Source organism: Ischnura elegans, chromosome 6 (assembly GCF_921293095.1).
Source record: "Ischnura elegans chromosome 6, ioIscEleg1.1, whole genome shotgun sequence".
NCBI classification, from domain to species: Eukaryota; Metazoa; Arthropoda; class Insecta; order Odonata; family Coenagrionidae; genus Ischnura; species Ischnura elegans.
In genome coordinates, this window is record NC_060251.1 from 41,505,676 (window position 1) to 41,524,653 (window position 18,978).

At 36.1% G+C, this 18,978-nt stretch overlaps 1 protein-coding gene across 5 annotated transcripts in view; it reads right to left on the reverse strand.

Annotated features, from left to right (window-relative positions):
• Window positions 1-299: 299 nt before the first annotated feature.
• The window catches only part of LOC124160557 (ATP-binding cassette sub-family C member 4-like), a 36,978-nt gene continuing 18,299 nt past the window's right edge, over window positions 300-18,978 (reverse strand). For 3 of the 5 annotated variants that reach the window (XM_046536422.1, XM_046536425.1, XM_046536426.1), the window contains 15 exons: window positions 18,335-18,518; window positions 16,986-17,135; window positions 13,214-13,428; window positions 12,511-12,842; window positions 10,437-10,516; window positions 10,201-10,351; window positions 9,411-9,517; window positions 7,259-7,382; window positions 6,414-6,611; window positions 6,206-6,333; window positions 4,765-5,010; window positions 3,519-3,691; window positions 2,974-3,103; window positions 1,348-1,464; window positions 300-444 (listed from right to left, as the gene is read on the reverse strand). In XM_046536422.1, the coding sequence (XP_046392378.1) occupies window positions 424-444; window positions 1,348-1,464; window positions 2,974-3,103; window positions 3,519-3,691; window positions 4,765-5,010; window positions 6,206-6,333; window positions 6,414-6,611; window positions 7,259-7,382; window positions 9,411-9,517; window positions 10,201-10,351; window positions 10,437-10,516; window positions 12,511-12,842; window positions 13,214-13,428; window positions 16,986-17,135; window positions 18,335-18,518 (2,356 nt within the window). In that variant the 3' untranslated portion in view covers window positions 300-423. The remainder of the gene's footprint in view (window positions 445-1,347; window positions 1,465-2,973; window positions 3,104-3,518; window positions 3,692-4,764; window positions 5,011-6,205; window positions 6,334-6,413; window positions 6,612-7,258; window positions 7,383-9,410; window positions 9,518-10,200; window positions 10,352-10,436; window positions 10,517-12,510; window positions 12,843-13,213; window positions 13,429-16,985; window positions 17,136-18,334; window positions 18,519-18,978) is intronic. The other 2 variants (XM_046536423.1, XM_046536424.1) reach the window with 2 other exon arrangements.

Sequence of the window (18,978 nt, forward strand, 5' to 3'; positions counted from 1 at the left end):
CTTAATTTTTGGTCCATATAGGAGGCATAAACCTTTAAATGTTACGAATTCATGAAGTTATGTCTGAAGTTCTAGCAAGAGAATTCACGAATTGTGCTAATCGAATTTCTTTTAAATTTGGTAAGATTAAAGTACAGTAGACCCTCAGCTTACAGTACTAATCCATTCTGGAGGACCAATCACAAAGCTAATGACATTGCAAATTGAGTATTCACATTTGTTGTTAGGAAAATTTTGAACACTTTTTTGGTGATTTAAGGTGGAGCCCTGGCCAAAACAATGGCAATTATATACTGGGCATGGTTGTATAAATATTTTTATTCTATAAGGATCTCTGTTTAACATATGACTTTTTCTTCTTCCTTGCCTTGACACTTGGTAGGGGATGCCATTTTTAGATGATGCTCTTGTCGTGAAATGGTTTTATTTTAATTTCTTGCCTTCCTGAAAGAAATTATTACATCAAGCAAACATAGGATTCATATGATAATATGACATAATTCTGAAAAGTCATATTACATAGATGTTTTGAAAGTGGAACTATGTAATCAGCCAATAAGGTCTTTTTAAGGAATGCTAATGTATACTAGGCGTTTCACAGGGAAACTAAAATACTTTAGGAAATGGTAGGGGAAACAATTTTAAGTACTTTTTGTCATAAGCATGTGGTCGCGACTCCTTGGTTACTGAGCTATGGCAGCATACACATTTTTTTGGATACACATTACAGTTATCATGAAAATGATTTTTCTTGGCTATACAGCCTTTTTGACATTTTATTTTTAACTCCTGAATTTTAAGGAAATTATATGATTAAGGTTGGACAAAAACATTGAGATTATAATTGTCTGGAATAATTATTCTTTGAGCTTAATTAAACGAGAGCTTTGAGCGAATATGTATCAATAATATGACTGTGCAATCTCACCCATTTTGAGAATATGTAATTGTTTCAGACATTTACAGTCGGACATTTTCATTCAACCTTAATTATTTAATGTCCTTAAAATTCCAGGGTATGAAATAAAATGTCGAAAAAGCCTGGTACTCAAGGAAAACTGTTTTCATGGTAAAGTAACTGCTAGTGCATTCATCAAAATGTTTGCGTTCTCATAGCTCAGTAACTAAGGAGTTGCAATTAAATGTTCATGGACAAAAAAATGCTTGTAATTATCTCCCTTACCACCTTCTGAAATATTGCAGATTCCTCCTGAAACACTGTTTAAGTGTCGGATTTATAAAATATTATTTACATCAGAATCAATTGAGGTGCCTTTTTTGATGGGTCATGAACATAGTGGGGGATTTTATCGTCTTTGTTCTACTTTTGTGCCTGTGAATTATTACCTTGGTATTTGCAGTTAGGGCAACTAGGTTATCTGCCATTTCTTTCCCAGTTTCTTCAACCATTTTTGTTAGGAAACCATTTCTTCTTTCCAGCAGCTCACTTGGCTTTCCCAGTTCCTGATAATGTATAAAAATAGATTATTTTTATGTAATCATCTTTATGAGAGATTTCTTAAGAAGATTATTTAACAAATGTGCTTTTTAGGAAAACCTAATCTCTGCCCTCAACAATTTTTCCTGGGTTAATATTCTCAATGAATAACTTACAGAATTCGTCAAATCCATTTCTCATGGGCATATGATAATACGTTGGTCCAATGGCTGATTTATGGCAGGCTAAGGGCCTCATTAGATCAAAACACACACTAGATAAAGTCAACATTGCTAAAGGTTGCCACTTTGTACAAAAGTATTTAGTTATATTTTCCGATATATTTATCTGTTTAACAAATTGAAATATAAATTTTCTCTAAACTGAGGGCCTATTTTACACACTTTTGGTATGTTAAAATCCAATGGCAGATCCAGAAAATGGCTTTGAGTATCCAATTTATACTAGATTAAAAGAATTTTGATTGAACCCCCACTACAACTGGGACCACCCCCAGTTAGCCTCCCCCGCTGGTCGCTATCCTTGATCCATCACTGCATAGGTAATTCCACCCATATTCGACATTAAATTGGCTAAAATAACCCTTGAGTCAACAGATTTTAGCCAAATTTGCCAATTGTTTTCAAATGGATACAAAAATAATCCTAACGTCTCTTTGGAATTCATGCGTCGGTTCACAAGAAATTGCTACAAAACTGAAATTTTATGTAAGCATCTATGCATTAGACATATATCTCTGGTAATAAGTGACAGAAAAGCACACAATGGCTCATTTTATGCCTTAAAGTAAGAAAGATAATTAATGGATTATTTGACAAAATAAGAAATTGTTAATTGTAATAATAATGAAAATTTTCATTATTTTTCATTCTCTCGGTGGTGAAATTTTGCACTTTCAGTCGAGTTTTGACTGTGAATCGTATGGAATAACATTTCACCAGCAGTAGGTCATGAAAAATTAGGCCAAAAATCATTATTCATCATGTTTTAGTGGGTATGCCTATTATATCATTAAGTTTAAAGGTTTTAATTAAGAAATTGAGTCACTTAACCCTTTTAGTGCGGCACACCGATATATCGGCTTTTACCGCTCGGCTGAAAAGTGCGGCACGCCGATATATTGGCTTTTAATTTATTGTTGTTAAATTTGAGGACATTGAAATAAAAAAAGTCATTTATGAGTAAATGTACAAAAATGTTGTGATTATTATCCAATTTAATCTCATTAATTAAAAAAAAAACACTTAGAGATATCAAAAAAATTAACTATATAAAGTTTATTTTGCCTAGTTGCTATATTTTATTAAAATATCCTCCGCATTTTTCGACTGTACCCCGGGAAGAAGGATAGCACTAAAAGGGTTAACATATCAATTTCAGTCAAAATTTGTTGAAAAAGTACCTAATTTTTCTAAGGTATATCATTCTTATATTTCCTTGCTTGGATTAAAAGGAAATGTCAAAACCATAAATGAGCAAACAAATTTCAGTTTTAAAACCATAGAGAAACTTACCACCACCTCTCCTGCATCCATCACCAAAATTCGATCAGAATCCATGACAGTGTGCAAGCGATGAGCAATTGTCAGGACAGTACAGTCTGCTAGTTTTTCTCTTATTGTTCTCTGTATTATTGCATCAGTCCTAGGGAAAGAACAGTGGTAAATAGCTTTGTCTTACATGAAACGCAAGTGACTATTAGAAGCAAGCATTTCATAATGCTTACTCCTTTTAGTCAAATCTACCATAATGTTATTATGTACCACCAGTGGTGCCGACTCCTGGGGCCTGAGGGGGCCCGAGCCCCCTAAAAATTCATTATGGGCGTGAGAAAAAATGTGTCAGACTAGTCGATTTTCCCCGGAGTGTCCAGATATCAAGATTCGAGTTATGAGGGCTCTAATGTTGATCATATGACTCTTCTAAAATGCTTATAAACTTAAAACTCACTACTTGTAAAATTTCCCAGGGCAAGATCCCCATTTTGGGCCCCCCAATATTTTTTTTAAGTCGGCATCCCTGTGTACCACCATTAACTTCAAAAGGTAATCCTACTTACTGTGGATCAATGTTAGCCGTTGCCTCATCAAGTATGAGGATTTTGTTTTTTCGTATGATGGCTCTTGCAAGACATATCAACTGCCTTTGACCAACGCTAAAATTGGTTCCTCGTTCGGAAATTTTGGAGTCAAGTTTTGCTGGGAAACTCTGGACCAGCTCTTTTAGCTCAACCTGTTGATAATAGTAATAATAATATGTTGTCTTTACTTGCCGAGCAAAATTAGGTCAATAATGCCCTTTTTTACATTTGAGTTTGTGGGCATGCACGTACATTTAAGCCCTGGATGGTGAAAAACCCTCCCACGTGGAATTTGAAACCACAAGCTCGGATTTAGCAAGGGAGGGCTTTATCCCACTGTCAATGATGCTGATAATATTGATAGGACTTATAGTAGTGCATTATAGTATCTTACAATTTTTTAAATGGCAACTCGTGACTAGACTGCATTTCCACAATTGTATGGAATAAATAATACATAATTTATCTCTGAGAATCAGACAAGCCATCAATTTATCCTCAAGTTTTTCAGGAGCAAAAGTGATATATATTTTACATAATAGCCATGCCCTCAGCAGAGAAATGCCCAACTCAAATGCCCACTGTAACTCATCATCCTCATGTTCACTATGTTTACTCAAGATTGAAAAAGCTATTTAATGCATAGGCACAAATGTGTTTTGTTCAATGACTTCCTAGGATTCCCTCCTGTCCTTTCCTAGGATTTAAAAAAAATAAGTGAAGCCTGGGAAACATTGTAAATTTGTAATTTCTTGATAAAATATCCAATCCACTTCTGCACTTTTTTTACGTTTTTAAATTGTCAATTCTGTATTTGAGTGAAGTATTATGTAGTAAGTTTACTCCATGCCAAATGATAAATGAAGTTTCAATTGAAGAATCAGGCCTTTCCAATGCTGTATATAGGTGATAATTTTTCCTGGTGTAAAACCACTGAGTGCTTAGATAAAATTTCAGGAAAGCTTCAAGGCATGCAATGCTCTTGCAGTCACTTTGTAAAAGTCAAGGTTTATGTTTGTGATTTTAACTGCTGTGTCATTCGTCTGGTTCATTGTTAAAATGAAGGATTAGCTGGTTACAATGATCAGCTGAGTATTGCTAAGAATAGATTGATAGGATCAAGGATAAGAATCGTAGTGGCAGTTGGTAAATGCAATAATTTTGTTATACAATTCAGTCTGTGGAAAATCTGATTTAAAAAATTTGTAATATGTGTTATTGTTACCTCTTCAAGGGCCATCCAAAGTACATGATCGGAGTGCTCATCAAATGGATCTAGATTTTTTCTTAATGTGCCGGAAAAGATTACAGGCTCCTGAGGAATTATTGATATCTTTGAGCGTAGTTGATAAAGATTGATTGAAGCACAGTCAATGCCATCTATGAGAATTGTCCCTTCCACCTCTGCCAGCCTGAAAAGGGCTGTGATCAGGGAAGATTTTCCAGCTCCTGTCCTTCCCACTATTCCTAGCTGCAAGAAAATTAATTTTGGGATCAGCACATCATGTTTTAGTTTGGGATGGATTTTTATATCTGCCAACTCCCTAAAATCATCAAATCCCCAAGAATCAAGGATTTAAATGTGAAATCGATAAGATTCAAGCTAGAAAACAAAGTGTTCTAAATAACACACTTATCTTTGTTACAGTTACAATGCGAATGACTTGTACATTAATACTACCGATTGTTCTTTCTTTAACTAAAATCTAGGATTGCAATAGTTAACTCTAAATAGAAAATAATGCAACTTCAAATTCATTATGCATTGTTGACATTGAGCTTCTCTGGGTTTCCTGGCTTCAGGATTTGATATCGTATATGGAATTCTTATTGGTGCTCTAAGACATTTTTTTTGTTGTGGTCAATGCCAGAGCCACAAATAGTGCTCCGTGTGGATAAACGTGGGAACTAGGAGTAGCATCACTAGGTTACGTGTTAATTTTCATGGAACATTTTTTCCTGGAGGTGAATATACATGCATGCTTTCATTAAATTTTCAAAATTTTTAAAAATACGAATTCAAGGTTTGATTCACATCCTTGAAGGATTCGAATTTGTGAAAATTGTGGATTTGACCCATTCCTAATTTTAGTCTTAATCATTTCAACCCTTTTTAAGTTTCCTCATAGGTTGCTGGATCTCTGGGAGACTCCCTATCTCCCAAGTGTAGACTCAGTCCTTTTGTGCCGAATGCCACATATATGCAGCGAGGATTTTCTTCGCAAAAGAAATATACTAGATCTGTTAAGATGAATGTTAGAACTTAGTTTAAAATTTCTTCTTGCTCAGAAAAATACAGGGAATTCACATCATACATTGAGAAAGTGATGGGAGCGGCAAATATTTGTTTTTATAAAGCTTGGCTATCTCATTCAGTTGACAGTGGACTTGCGCTGTGAAGGAGTCTTTTACTAATCCATCTAGGGTCTGGGATGGCGGCCAAGGAAAGGGAATGGCATCCCGCTGAGTTGGGTCCTCCAGCCTTAGGACGGGTGGGAACTTCTACCTTCCGTCAACACGAGAGAGCTTTGTACAGGGAAGTGCAAACAAATTTCAAGGGACTTGTTACGTGGAAGAATTTCCCTCCACGAGGCTCTGGCACGAAAGGGTTAATCTCTCAATACATATTTTTATTTATTTCATCAGTTTACAGCTATGTACTCTACCTTCTCCCTGGGATGAATGGTGAATTGTAGGTTATTTAGTACGTATGGGTCAGTTGGGTTGTACTTCAGAAATACATTCTGGAAAGTGATCTGCCCTGCTGATGGCCAGTCTTCTGTTGCTTTGTTTTCTGCAAATGTTGATATTTAACCGTGAATAAATGTATGAGATTTATCAATTTTCCCATAGTTACTTGAATTTTAGACTTACCAGATAGTGGTTTTGATAAAACCTTCCTTCGTAATTTAGGTTCTTCAAACTCTTTCTCCAATTTTGAGTATTCAATTACTCTTTCCACTGAGGTCATCTGTATCTCCAACTGTGCAAATTGCTTCATTCCCCATTGGAAAAATCCTGCCAATCCAGCTGATTGTGTTATTGCAAGTCCAACATTTCCACCAAGTGTGTCTAGGTAAAAGAAAAATGTAGGTTAATTAACATTTAAAAATGTAGTTGTTTACGCCTCGCTACTCTTCAAATGCCTGTTATAAAACTGCTATAAAATCGGGGCCAAAGTTAGTAGGGGAGAGAGTTGATGGATGCAAACCCTCTCAAAAGGTTTTTAAGACCCAGTCTTATGTCAACCCCCGCCAATTGAATTTACCCATTGAATGCCAGTGAGGATGTCTTAATTTTTTGAGAAAATTGGCTCGCTATTTTACAGAGAAGTGCAGACATTAAGACAATTGTTCATAAACCGTTAACATTCATTATTCTATAGGCAGAATGTTTCCTGGATTTTTTGACCACGCTCGATAAAAAAATATCTTCAATTAAAACTTGTGAGTGTGCTTTATGTTAATGTTAAAGATAAGTATGTTATCAGTTGAAGAATACATATTGGAATACTTGAATTCAGCTACAGAGATCCTGAGTCTAAATTTTGGAAAGGAGTACAGTGACTTATTTTAGGAAAGCCTAAACTGTTATTGGCTTACAAATTAGTTTTAATTTCATTTGGAACGAGCTTAGTGAACAAGTTCAGATGAGGAGCATCATGTGAATGAACGAATGTTGGTCATTCAACTATACCTTTCGAATTCACCTGTACTTACTATTGCCAAGGAAGAGAAAACTCAGTGTAACCAGTGTTACATAAATAAAGCAGAGGATATCCAGCCAAAGACCAAATGCTCTTCCAGCTGCTAGCAGTATATAAAATGCTGAAGAATGCTGATCCTATAATGAAAAATCTAGTTTAGACACTGGAAAATTTTTCATTGGTTTGTGTGTGCATATGTTTGATGTCTTAGGACAGGGGTCTTCAAAATACGGCCCGTGGAGGGCTTTCATCCGGCCCGTGGAGGGCTTTCATCCGGCCCACACACTCGTTTCAAGTAGCGTGCAATTCTCGCTTGTTAAACTATGTGAGACGTCGCTAGGAGCATTGCAGCACTGCACTGCACGCCAAAGTCGCCTTCAACTGTTTGTAAATAAGAAATACGCCACCGGATTTTTCAGTAGACGTTGGTATCGAATACTTCAGTCATCGGCAAATTTGCTACCTGGCCCGCGGGGCGATTCGGAACTTGGAATGTGGCCCTTGTGGCCTAGTAAATTGGAGACCCCTGTCTTAGGATAATAACAAGGCAAGGCACCCTCTGTGCAGCGATGAATTCCAAAGTAATAGTGGGGTCGCGAGGGGGGAGGTCCAGGGAGTCCGGACCCCTTCCCCCCCCAAATATAAAAACAATTATTTTCCTTCTTAAAAGAAAAAATTCTAAAAAATAATGAATTTACAAAAGAATTCTATGATGAATGAAGTTTTTTCGATCATGAAAAATGTTAAAATTAGTTTAAAACCCGCTAGTTAGTATGCATCATGTTTTTCAAAAGTTTTCCTCCCAGTTTTGGGCCCCCACGAACAAAATTCCTGACTACCCCACTGCAAAATACCATTGTTTTACTTTTTTATGACATTGTTAGAGTCTCAACGTGACAAAGGAGAGGACTCGGGCATGTCTAGAAAAAATTCTTGTCAAGGAAATTTACCATTGATTACCACTGAAAAATATTTTTCATCTAACATACAATTTTCCAATAAATATGAAGCATCAAACAAAATTGATTGAAAGAATAACTAATTTCTTTAATCCATCCATTCCTTAAACCTTATGCTACTAACATGAATATATTCATCTGGACGTGTCTTGACTCAGGAGATGAAAGCTACAAATTTTCACTGGAGATTTTCTTACGTAGGCGATCGAATGCCGAAAATATACGTTTCCTTACACTCCCTCTTTTATGACAGTCGTGGGTTCGTGAAGTCTTAGTTTCAGGACCAAACAAAGCAGAACATAGGCCATACCCTCAAAATCCGGGAGCAGGTACTCGGACTCCTGGTCTTCTATTACTCCTTTTTATGGCAAGGGTCATTCAATTGTTCATTCAGTCAGTTTTCGACATAAATATTTGTTCCTTTCTCAAAAAATATAAACTAAGAATTGAATTCTTCGTCTTTTGAGCTGCATATATAATTTTCAAGTGAAATTCTACGATAAATATTAACTTATATCTCGATTTCAGTATGAACATCAACTTGTAAAATTTTGCTGCATTAATATGATATGACGCTCAAGCTTTGTTAAAAATTTGGCAATTCTCATAAAACGAGGAATTTAATTCGAAGTCGGCAATTTACATGCAAGCAACAATTATCCATACAGCTAATTCATATAAACAGAGCATGATTGACCTCAAACCAATGCTGCTGGTAGGGTTATATACCCCGAAAGGAGGGAGCCTAGCTTCCCTCAGAGTTCTAGATAATGCGGAGTCCCCACTAGGAACAGTCGAAAATGGTTGGTGCTTAGAGTGTGTGATTATCTGCGAGACCCTTCTTAACAAATGTCCATCAAGAATGCTCTGCACAGAGTGGACTGAAGAGTCTCTTGGGGCTCAGACTAGAAGTCATGCTAAGGCAAGAACTCCACCATCTCGAAAAGGTCATAAATATCCCTGCCTTTTATATATAGTAAAATATTCTTTAAAAAAAAACACAAAAGAAACCACTGCACCAAAGTCATTGTATTATAATATGTTATAGTATTATAACAAAGTTATATATGTTTTAATAGATACATAGAGGTTAGACTTGTCAGTTTTATATTTTTTTTGTAGTTTGCAATTGTGTTCCATCATTTTAGTGTCATAGTATGATAGTTTTAAACCCTAATGTTTTTCCAAAATAAAATAGGTACTCACTTGGAAACCGTCAAATTCACTCTTCAGTTTCCCTTGGGCTCCAAGTGCCCTAATCGTGGTTAGCCCCTGTAGAGATGCATTCAAATGTGTGAAAACTGGACTTCGAGCTATAAAAGTGAAATCAAGATTTTAAATTTCTGGAATCTGATGAAAGCCTTTTTCGTATGGTACTTGATGCAGAACAAGGCATGGCAAGCTAGTTGTTTTGATAATGGGGACTGAGTCCAGTCCTGAGTATTTATTTGTTGACATGCCAGAAGTTTATCACTATCATTGAATATTTTCTTGCTAAAATAGATCATAAGGTGTCATAGATTCACTTCCCATGATTTCAACTCAGCACTCAACCCAGCCCAATCCGATTGATTTCAAATTGAGCATATTTTTAATTATCCTATTACCGAAAGAATGGTAATATGTTGTAGTTTTACATTGATTAATTAAAGTTGCAAGATACCAAAGTTTGGAAATTTTATGAAATTTGGACATATTATCTGTTTTTATGTACATAAGTCACCAAATCAATTAAAAATTGAAGTTGCCCCTCAATTTATATAATTATTATGCTCATTTGTCAGTTTGCAACTCCTAGTTGACTTGAAGCTGGAACACTAGAATACAATCTTGAGCATCATTCATCGCCTTGTTTCATATGAAATGGACTTGAGTGCTTTAAGTGAGATATTTTTTATAGGATGTATGCAATATTCATGCTGTGTGATTATTTTCATATCACATTAGTAATAAAAATGATACTCCAAAGTATTTAGTAAAATATCTCTTAACTTACTGATTCCTTCGAGTCTTTTGAAACTGGTTGTTGTAGCCAAATATACTATCCTCATCAAGTATGACAGAATTACTATTGCTGCTGCTGGAATAACAAGCCAGTAATTCACCACAGAGACCAGCACTATCACAGCAATGAGCATGAACCCTGTCTGTTTGAAGAAAAATGAGTTTTTAAAAACTGAACCACACATTTTGTCGGTGCTCATCATAAATAAATCAAATCCTCATTCATACCTGTAGAGTGTCCATCAATGCATCGGGTAAAATTTGGTCAATTGCTCCTATGTCTTGGGAAAACCTATTCAGCACTCTTCCTGAGGTTGAAAAAATTAGTTATCAGATTTTTATTCCCCCCTGATAAGACCATCATTGGTAACTCCACATTTTTAACATTTTTAGGCCCCAATGCAGAAGAAAACCTAGGTGATGACAGTTTTTTGGACACAGTAGGAATATTCATGAAGTTCAACCAGGCAATTTTGGCTCTTAGGGTTTGCCTCCCTCTCTCACATACATTAATACTGCTAACTATGCATTGATTATACATAGATCGGTAGTACACCTTATGATATTTTGCATTTAGATGAAAAAGAATACATAATTAAATACTTGATGGAGTTTCTCTCCGTGCCATGCCCTCTTGTAAGATTCATTTAACTAATTCAGGCTGTGGCACTAAATATTTCATTCATTTGTGGGAGTACCTGGGACACTTAGCTCCCATTATATATATCCCCAATGTGGTGTATTAAAGTCCGGAAAATTTGCCTCAAAGTTTATTGCTTGACCCATCAAGCCTGACTGATATGGCTTAAGCCCCAGAAAAACTCAATTGGTTAGCCTGAGCTTCCTCCACAAAAAGCCCAGTCTATATTCAAATTCATGTGAAAACTCCTTGAGTCTCCCAATGACCATCAGATTCAAGCTTACTGTGATACTTGCAAATGGGAAAGCTCAAAAACCAATGAATAGCTAGAACTTGCAATTGTTACTTCCAAAAGTTTCTTTCTCATCCCTTCTTTATTGCCTAGTTAAGATATGTGATTGCTTCGGAAAGATCTTACAAATCTTGTTAGTCAAAATATCCAGTACTCAGCCCATGGGTGGAGTTTGGAGGCCCAGGCAGAGTCTGACCCCTCTAACTTAATGTAATTTGTGCAAAATAATTGTGAAACCTGTACATTCAATGAAAACAAAAACTTCAAAAGTTTAACTAAAATTCAGTATTATATATTGCTTAAAATGTTATTTTCAGAAGCTAATCCAAGCAAATTTTCCAGGAACTCTAAACCCTTTCGAGACGGCGGAGTTTTCATCTTAGCATGACTGCTGTACTGAGCCCCAAGAGACTTCTTTCTCGTGGTACAGAGCATTTTTGGAGGGCATTCGTTAAGAAGGGTCTAGCTGAACCTTTTTCGACCCCTCCCCGCTGGAACTCCGCATTACCTCGGACTCTGAGAGTAGTTGTGCTCCCTCATTTCCGGGTTTACGACCAGACCTGCAGCATTGGTTCGCGGTCAACTTATGTATTGCTTATAGGTATTTAGCAAATGGATAATTGTTGCTTGCACGTAAATTGCAGACTTTGAATTGAATTCCTCATTTTTTCTGAGCATTGTCAAATTTTAAACGAAGTTCTAAGGCCAATATTAATGCATTTAATGCAGCAACAATTTCCATGTTGATATTTATACATAATTCGAGATATAAGTTAATATTCATCGTGGAATTTCGTTTAAAAATCGTAAACGCTGCTCATTAGACAAATAATTCAATTCTTAGTTTAATTTTCTTGAGAAATGAACAAATATTTATTTCGAAACCTGACTGGATAAACAATTTTATGACCGCTGTCCCTTACCGCTAAGAGGGGTTATAAAAGACGAGGGGTCCGGGTACCTGCTCCCGGATTCCGTGGGTAAATCCTAAACCCCACAGGGTTGGGTCCCGAGACAAAGACGACGTAAACCCGTGACGGTCCTAAAATGGGGAGAGCTAGAAAACGTAAATATACGGCTTTCGTTCTCCTGGCTAGGAAAATCTCACATGTAAATATACGGCCGTCGTCTCCCGGGCCAGGAAACGACCACACGTATATATACATGTATAGTAGGGAAAAGGTTAAGGGCTATAGAATACCCCCTGTTTCAATGGGAGGGTGTTTCACAGCCCCCAAACCCCTGGCAGAATTGTTGCCCTCCCAATGTAAAACTTAGCCAATGATTGTCCAGTGTTACATTTGAATCGCAAATTGTACAGGTAGTGAATGCATGCAAAATTTTAAATGCGTAAGTATTTATTTACTAACCTGAAGGATTATTGTGAAAAAATATCATCTTCGTATTCACCACTGATTCAAACATCGTGTTATGCAGGTTATTGGAAGCTTTCATGCAGATAATATAGAAGTATATGGATCTGATTAATACTGTTAGTATCATCACAGACACTAGGCCTATGTAAACATAAATGCATATATCCCTTGTTAAGTATTTGTAAAGACTGTCCGTGCCACTTTCAAAACTGCCAGAAAATGGACTTGCTGCGGATGAATTGTTGAGGTGGTGTAATCCTTGGTTAATTGCACGAGTACTTGCATTATTAATTGAATTCTTTTGCCTCCACTCTTCCATATTCACCCTGAAATAAAAGACACATTTACATTGCTAAATATGTTATTTATTTTCTTTCAGTATTAAGGAAGGAGTGACAACAATGCACTATTCATCTTTCTACTATCACTTCCTTCATAGGTATGTGTTAGAAAAAAAATACTGGGATCAAATTAACCAGTCCGCATATTATCCTACAATATCCTACTTAAGTTACTAAAATTGATTTTGCTCCCCTGCAAAAATTTTCAAGTAAACATTCCGTACCAGTGATAGAATTTGATTTATTGAGTGGAAAATGATCTACATTTACTGTATGAATTATCTGATTGAAATTTTTTACTATTTATCCATGTGGGATTGAAAGTACAAGTAGACAGTAAGTCAGGCTGCACTTACCATAATGTTATCCAAGAGTCAGTTGCACTTCCTAATGCCTGTGCTAGGATAAAAATTAGCATAACTAATAAGGATGTGAGAAAACTTCCTCCGGCATTAAAGTATTTCATGAACATCATCATGCTAATTTTTCCTTTGGTTTGTGTTTCATCAGTTCTCTGTTTTTGTAATGCCTTCTCCACCTCTCCATCATCCATTTGAGCTGCAACTTTACCCTGAGGAATAATGCAATAAAATAGTAATTGGAAATTAAGTTCTATCCGTCATTTTAAATTATTAATATAAACTTCACATGTTATGTGATGATAATGACTACTTGGATTTTTGTTCTTTTAGGGTCAGGATTGGAAAAGTATTAATGAGAGGTGAGGGTTTAGATTTGACGGGAAATCTTCATGGAGGGGAGAAAGATGTAACTTCTGGAATGCATAAGTAGGAGACTTTATTAATTTGTTTAGCTTTTATAAAATAACACATCACTTATCTTTCTCAATTTAATACCTTGAAAATAAGTCATTGTTGTTATCAAGTCAGTTTTTCATAATCAATTTCATCAAACAATCTAATACCTATTAATCTTTTGAAACCTAAAATGAGACATTGCATGCTTTTAGACCTTCCTTATTTCAAGATGTCTAATGCGAGGATGCTTTTGTAAAATAACAGTTTTGCATCATTCTAATATCTTAAAAATTGTTGCATGCATTACGAAAAGACTTGATGGTTTTTATTTTCTAATCTATGAAGATTATTTCTCAAAGTCAGAGCCAGTTCAGCATGCTCGTTCTCCAAAATAAGCTATCAAATGTCTATTGTTAAACGATAAAATTACTGCCTTAAGTCTATCGCTACTAGAATAGCATTTTGGGATAAATGCTTTTTCTGGTGCAACGTAAATGATATGCCTAGATCCCACCACAAATGTGACATAGAGATGCATGCACTGATAGTGATGGACACAATTGGAATGATATAGTAATAGTGGGGTCACTTAAATAATATTCATTTCACACTTCAAGCTGGCAAACATTTTTTCATCAATTGGAGCAACTTTCATCTCGCTTTTTTGATCCATATACATATTGAAGTAAAGTTAAAAAATGCCGTGTTTTCCTCAAAATATTTCATGTGTTCAATAGAAATGGAATTTCGCAGAGTGTATAGCATTGTAAAAATAATGCATTTACAGCAAAAAAAAACTTTAAATTTTGAGAGTAAAAAGTTATCAGCAAAATTCACTGGAATTTTATCAATGTTATAGTGTAAAATTTGCAGTTATTTTTATTTTAACTATGAAATAAAAATTTCAATTCTCTCATAAAAAACGTACTTCAAGTGGGCTACCTCATGAAATTTTAGGGTCCCTTCCCGTGAATGCTTATGTAAATTCATCTGAAGGTTGCATCCTTTTGTATATGTAACAGCACATCATTTGTGTTTTGATGGTTACATACACTTCCGGGATAAAAATGCCACCCCTAATATCCATTGAAAATTCTGTCACTCAAGTTGGAAGACTTACATCTCGAAAACTGATACACCGATTTTAGCATAAAGCACATCAAATCAAACTTGATTTCTTTCTGCATTTAATTTTGGCATGCAAACTTTATGCCAACAATTATATCATTTGGCCATCAGAAACTAAATGTTCGTGTGTTTTTCTGGTTGCCATTAAGTCGTATGCCATGGCATTTTTGCCGCTTCAATGGTGAAATCTCTGTGAAAACATTTTGTACCACATTGCTGAACATAAATTGTAAGAGCATCTTGATGCTTTGCATTGTCAGCATAAGGGAACAAAATTCATGACTAACTGTATACTTTAGGCAGCAAAGGAATGAAGTCTTAGCCTACCAAACCAAAGGTTTTCCATTCGAGTCCTGTGTAAGTAGGCTACCTGTGTTCAGAGCATGGGTATATGTGATCGCACTTTGCTATTTAAGCTATTTATTAAATCCCCTTCACTCTGATGGCAATATCCATTTTCTCTGCCAGAAAACTGAATCTGGGTTCAAGACCACTTCAGTTGTATAAACAAATAACTGTTTTAACGTATTCTTCTATTTATTTAGAAAACTAAATACTGTCCAAGAAATACCATTCCGTCGGAAGTGACAAAGATTCATATAATCTCTAGCGTTAAAAGTGAAACAAACTCAAAATATTATTTACAAACATTTTTAACTGGGCTGATATATCGGCACCATAACTGTCTAAGGCCTGCCATACACGTTCCGGCCCGGCTTGAGGCCGGGACTGCGCACTTTGGCCGGAGCTACAGGCCTTGAGGCCAAACTGACAGTGTGTGGCGACGCCTTGAGGCGGATTGTCGGCCGGACGGCGGCCGGATGGCCGCTTGGCCATGAGGCCGGGCCTCATTGGATTCCCATCCAGCCGTCCGGCCAACAATCCGCCTCAAGGCATCGCCACACACGTTCAGTTTGGCCTCAAGGCCAAACTGAACGTGTGTGGGGGGCATAAGGGATAAAAGGGATAGTGAGGCCTTAGCTGTTTTTGGAGAGAGTGGAAATATGTAAATATTTTACCTCTCCTATAAGGAGTAAATTTCAGCTAGCTAAGACAAATGTTGTAGGCTACAATTAGTATTTAGTTCTTCAAGTATATAGAATGAATCAAATAAGACCAGAACTTTGAATTTCATGGGAAGCTTGCTGACAGACTGCATGATGTACAATCTTGATAATAGCTCCTCAGTGTACACCTCATGATTTTACTCCAATAATGCAGCAGATGTGACAGATTGGGTGATTTAACTGTGTTTTGATTTGAATTTTTTTCACTTATAGTGAGCACCAAATGTTGATTTTATATTATCAAAAAACCATTTTCTATTTAACTATTTAAACATGTCTTCCCCACCATGTTCTGAATCAATGTAGTATAAACATCAAATACAGGGATTAAATGTACATATGTATTTAAGTACATACATACATCAAATCCCTGGTCTACATCTACATAGTACCCCGCAAGCCACCTAAAAGGCATGTGGCTGGGGGGTGTTAAGAAACCAGCCATTTATGTACACATAAAAATGAGGTACTCTAACTTGCATTATTAAAATTAGGACTAGCATTATTAAAGTCCTTTATGGTTCGGGGGCAAAACAAATTCCCATATCTAACAGTTTGGTAAAACATCTCTCTTAATTTATTACTTCTTTAGGACCTGGAAATATAGTGGGGCTTTAGTATTATCTTCTCAGTGTTGCTCTTAAAGATATCCATTCTCAATTGTTCAAGCAATCTAAGCCTAGCGCACAGCCTCTGAGTCTCCAGCGGCTCCCAGCCTTATTTGTTTAACATCTGGTTAATGCTGTCTGTACGCCCGTAGCAGTTTTTCTGGAACAGTCCAGCTTTCCTTTGTATTTTATTCAGTTCGTGGATTAAGTCTTTCAGAACCCGATCCCGTATGCTTGCTGCATATTTATGGTGTGGTCAGACGAGACTTTTCTTTTACTTTCTTATCCAAAAATCTTACCACAATACGCTTGACAAATCCTAATTTCTTCAGGGCTATGCCGCAAATGTTCTGTACACCTAAGGTAGCAACAGCAATATTCTTGGAATAAGTAGCATTTAAAATATGCCTATAATGATGCAAAAACATGGGAAAATATTAGCACCTTATTAAAGTTTTCATTATGCAATCCAGATTTTCTTATTCTAGTGAACCCTGAAGTTTGCCTGATTTTTGATCCAAATTAAAGAGTAGATGCACTCATATTTAACGCATATATATTTCTTACCCTATCGGCTATTTCTGTTTTGTTGATTTTTCTTTGAGATTCCCCAGGTTCTGCATCGGTTTTATCCTTTGGTTTCTGACTCAACCATTTGGCAAAATCAATGCCTGATGACTGAAGCTCTTCATAGTTTCCAACTGCATTGATCTTCCCCTGTAACCATTGAATTTATCTTTTAAAGTTTGTAAAATATTTAATGGGATATAATTCAAGTCTAGGGAATACATATCACCAAGGGAAATGAAAGTGGCCTTTGTCATGATTTTTTTAAAGCATGTAATGACCTATATTAGCAATTAACTTTGATAGATGATGATATTTATATTACTGCAAGTCCCCAAAGCACAACTGCATGCAGTGGCTTGAAATTGTTGCAAAACAAAATTGAGGGCTGTATAAAGATATTGCTCTGTTATTACTTCATACTATCTCCACACTTGTGGAAACTTTGAGTATTTGGCATTAGCTGCTAGTACCAGGGACGCCGACTTACAAAAAATATTTGGGGGGCCCATATCGGGGATCTTGCCCCAGGAAATTTTATAAGTGGTGAGTTTTAAGTTTTTTAAGCATTTTAGAAGAGTCATATGATCAACATTAGAACCCAGATAACTCGAATCTTGATATCTAGACACTCGGGGGAAAATCGACAAGCCTGACATCACACCCATAAGGAATTTTTGAGGGGGTTCGGGCCCCCTCAGGCCCCATGGAGTTGGCGCCACTGGCTAGTACCTCGGACAGATTTAAGAAAAAACTGCTATAGGGTCACAAGAAAACAGAATAAAATATATACCTTCAATACCTGTAGAATATCAGCTGATAAATTGATGAGATTTGGTCGATAATTCTATTATTTTTTGCCATACCAAGGTTTCAAAAATGTAACTTTTCCAAACATTGTTTTGAGAAAAAAAAGTTGAGTCTTTTACCCAGGGGTTGATTCAGCATCAAATTAGGGGGGGTAATGACCTGGGTGTGGAGAGTATAGAATACTCCCCAAGGGAGAGAGGTGTTCTCCCCTGAAAATTTTTTAAAATTTCCATTTTTTACTCATCTTGGAGCCTAAAATTTAATTTTTATTCTTACCAGTGGATCACATTCAATAATATTAGAAATGAAAGAAAAAGCTATTAAACTAATACATACATGCATGGGAACTAAAAATTTGTGATAAAATTTATGACAGAGGTGAACCCGCCTATATCCGCCCCTGTTTTGACCATGTATGTAATTCAATACATACTTCATCATTATAATGAAAAAAATGACAGGTTCAGAAAACATAAAAAGGAATTTCATCGATTATCTTTCATTCCAGAATTAGTACCTTTGAGAAAATATATGCTAACCTTGTTCAATATTATTATTTGGTCAACGTGCATCAAGTATTGAAGTTGATGAGTGATCAGAATGCGAGTCTTGGATGATAGATAGTTCACAATGCAATCTTCAAAAAGCTGCTTTCCAACTACAGAGTCAACTGCTGATAGGGGGTCGTCGAGAAGGTACACATCTGCATTGTGATAAATGGCCCTGTTTGAAAAAAAAAATTAAATTAAAATTGAGACCTTAACACTGGGGATGGATCAGATCAGTTATTTGGGCCTCGTTCCACCATTTCTTGAGCCTAGAGCGGAAATTGGAACCCAATGTTGAAAAGACTTGACAATGAAATGATTGAATCATATAGGAAATAGTCTTAAATGAGTCATGTATTTTTATAGCAAACATCATATGACAGACATCAACATAAACTATTTTAAAGCATAAGGTAGGTATTTATGGTAGTACGTTTTCAGTTGTTGCTCATTGCTTATTTTTTTAGGGTTCCCATATTTTCACAAATAAAAATGTTTTAGGCTTCATATTCTTGGCACTTTCTCTTGATTGTTAGACATGGCGTAATGGAACACTTTTTCCTCAATAGTGGATTGTTGTCTGATCTTATGATCAAATTTAAAAACTGCAAGCAATAATTAGATGGAAAAAATTC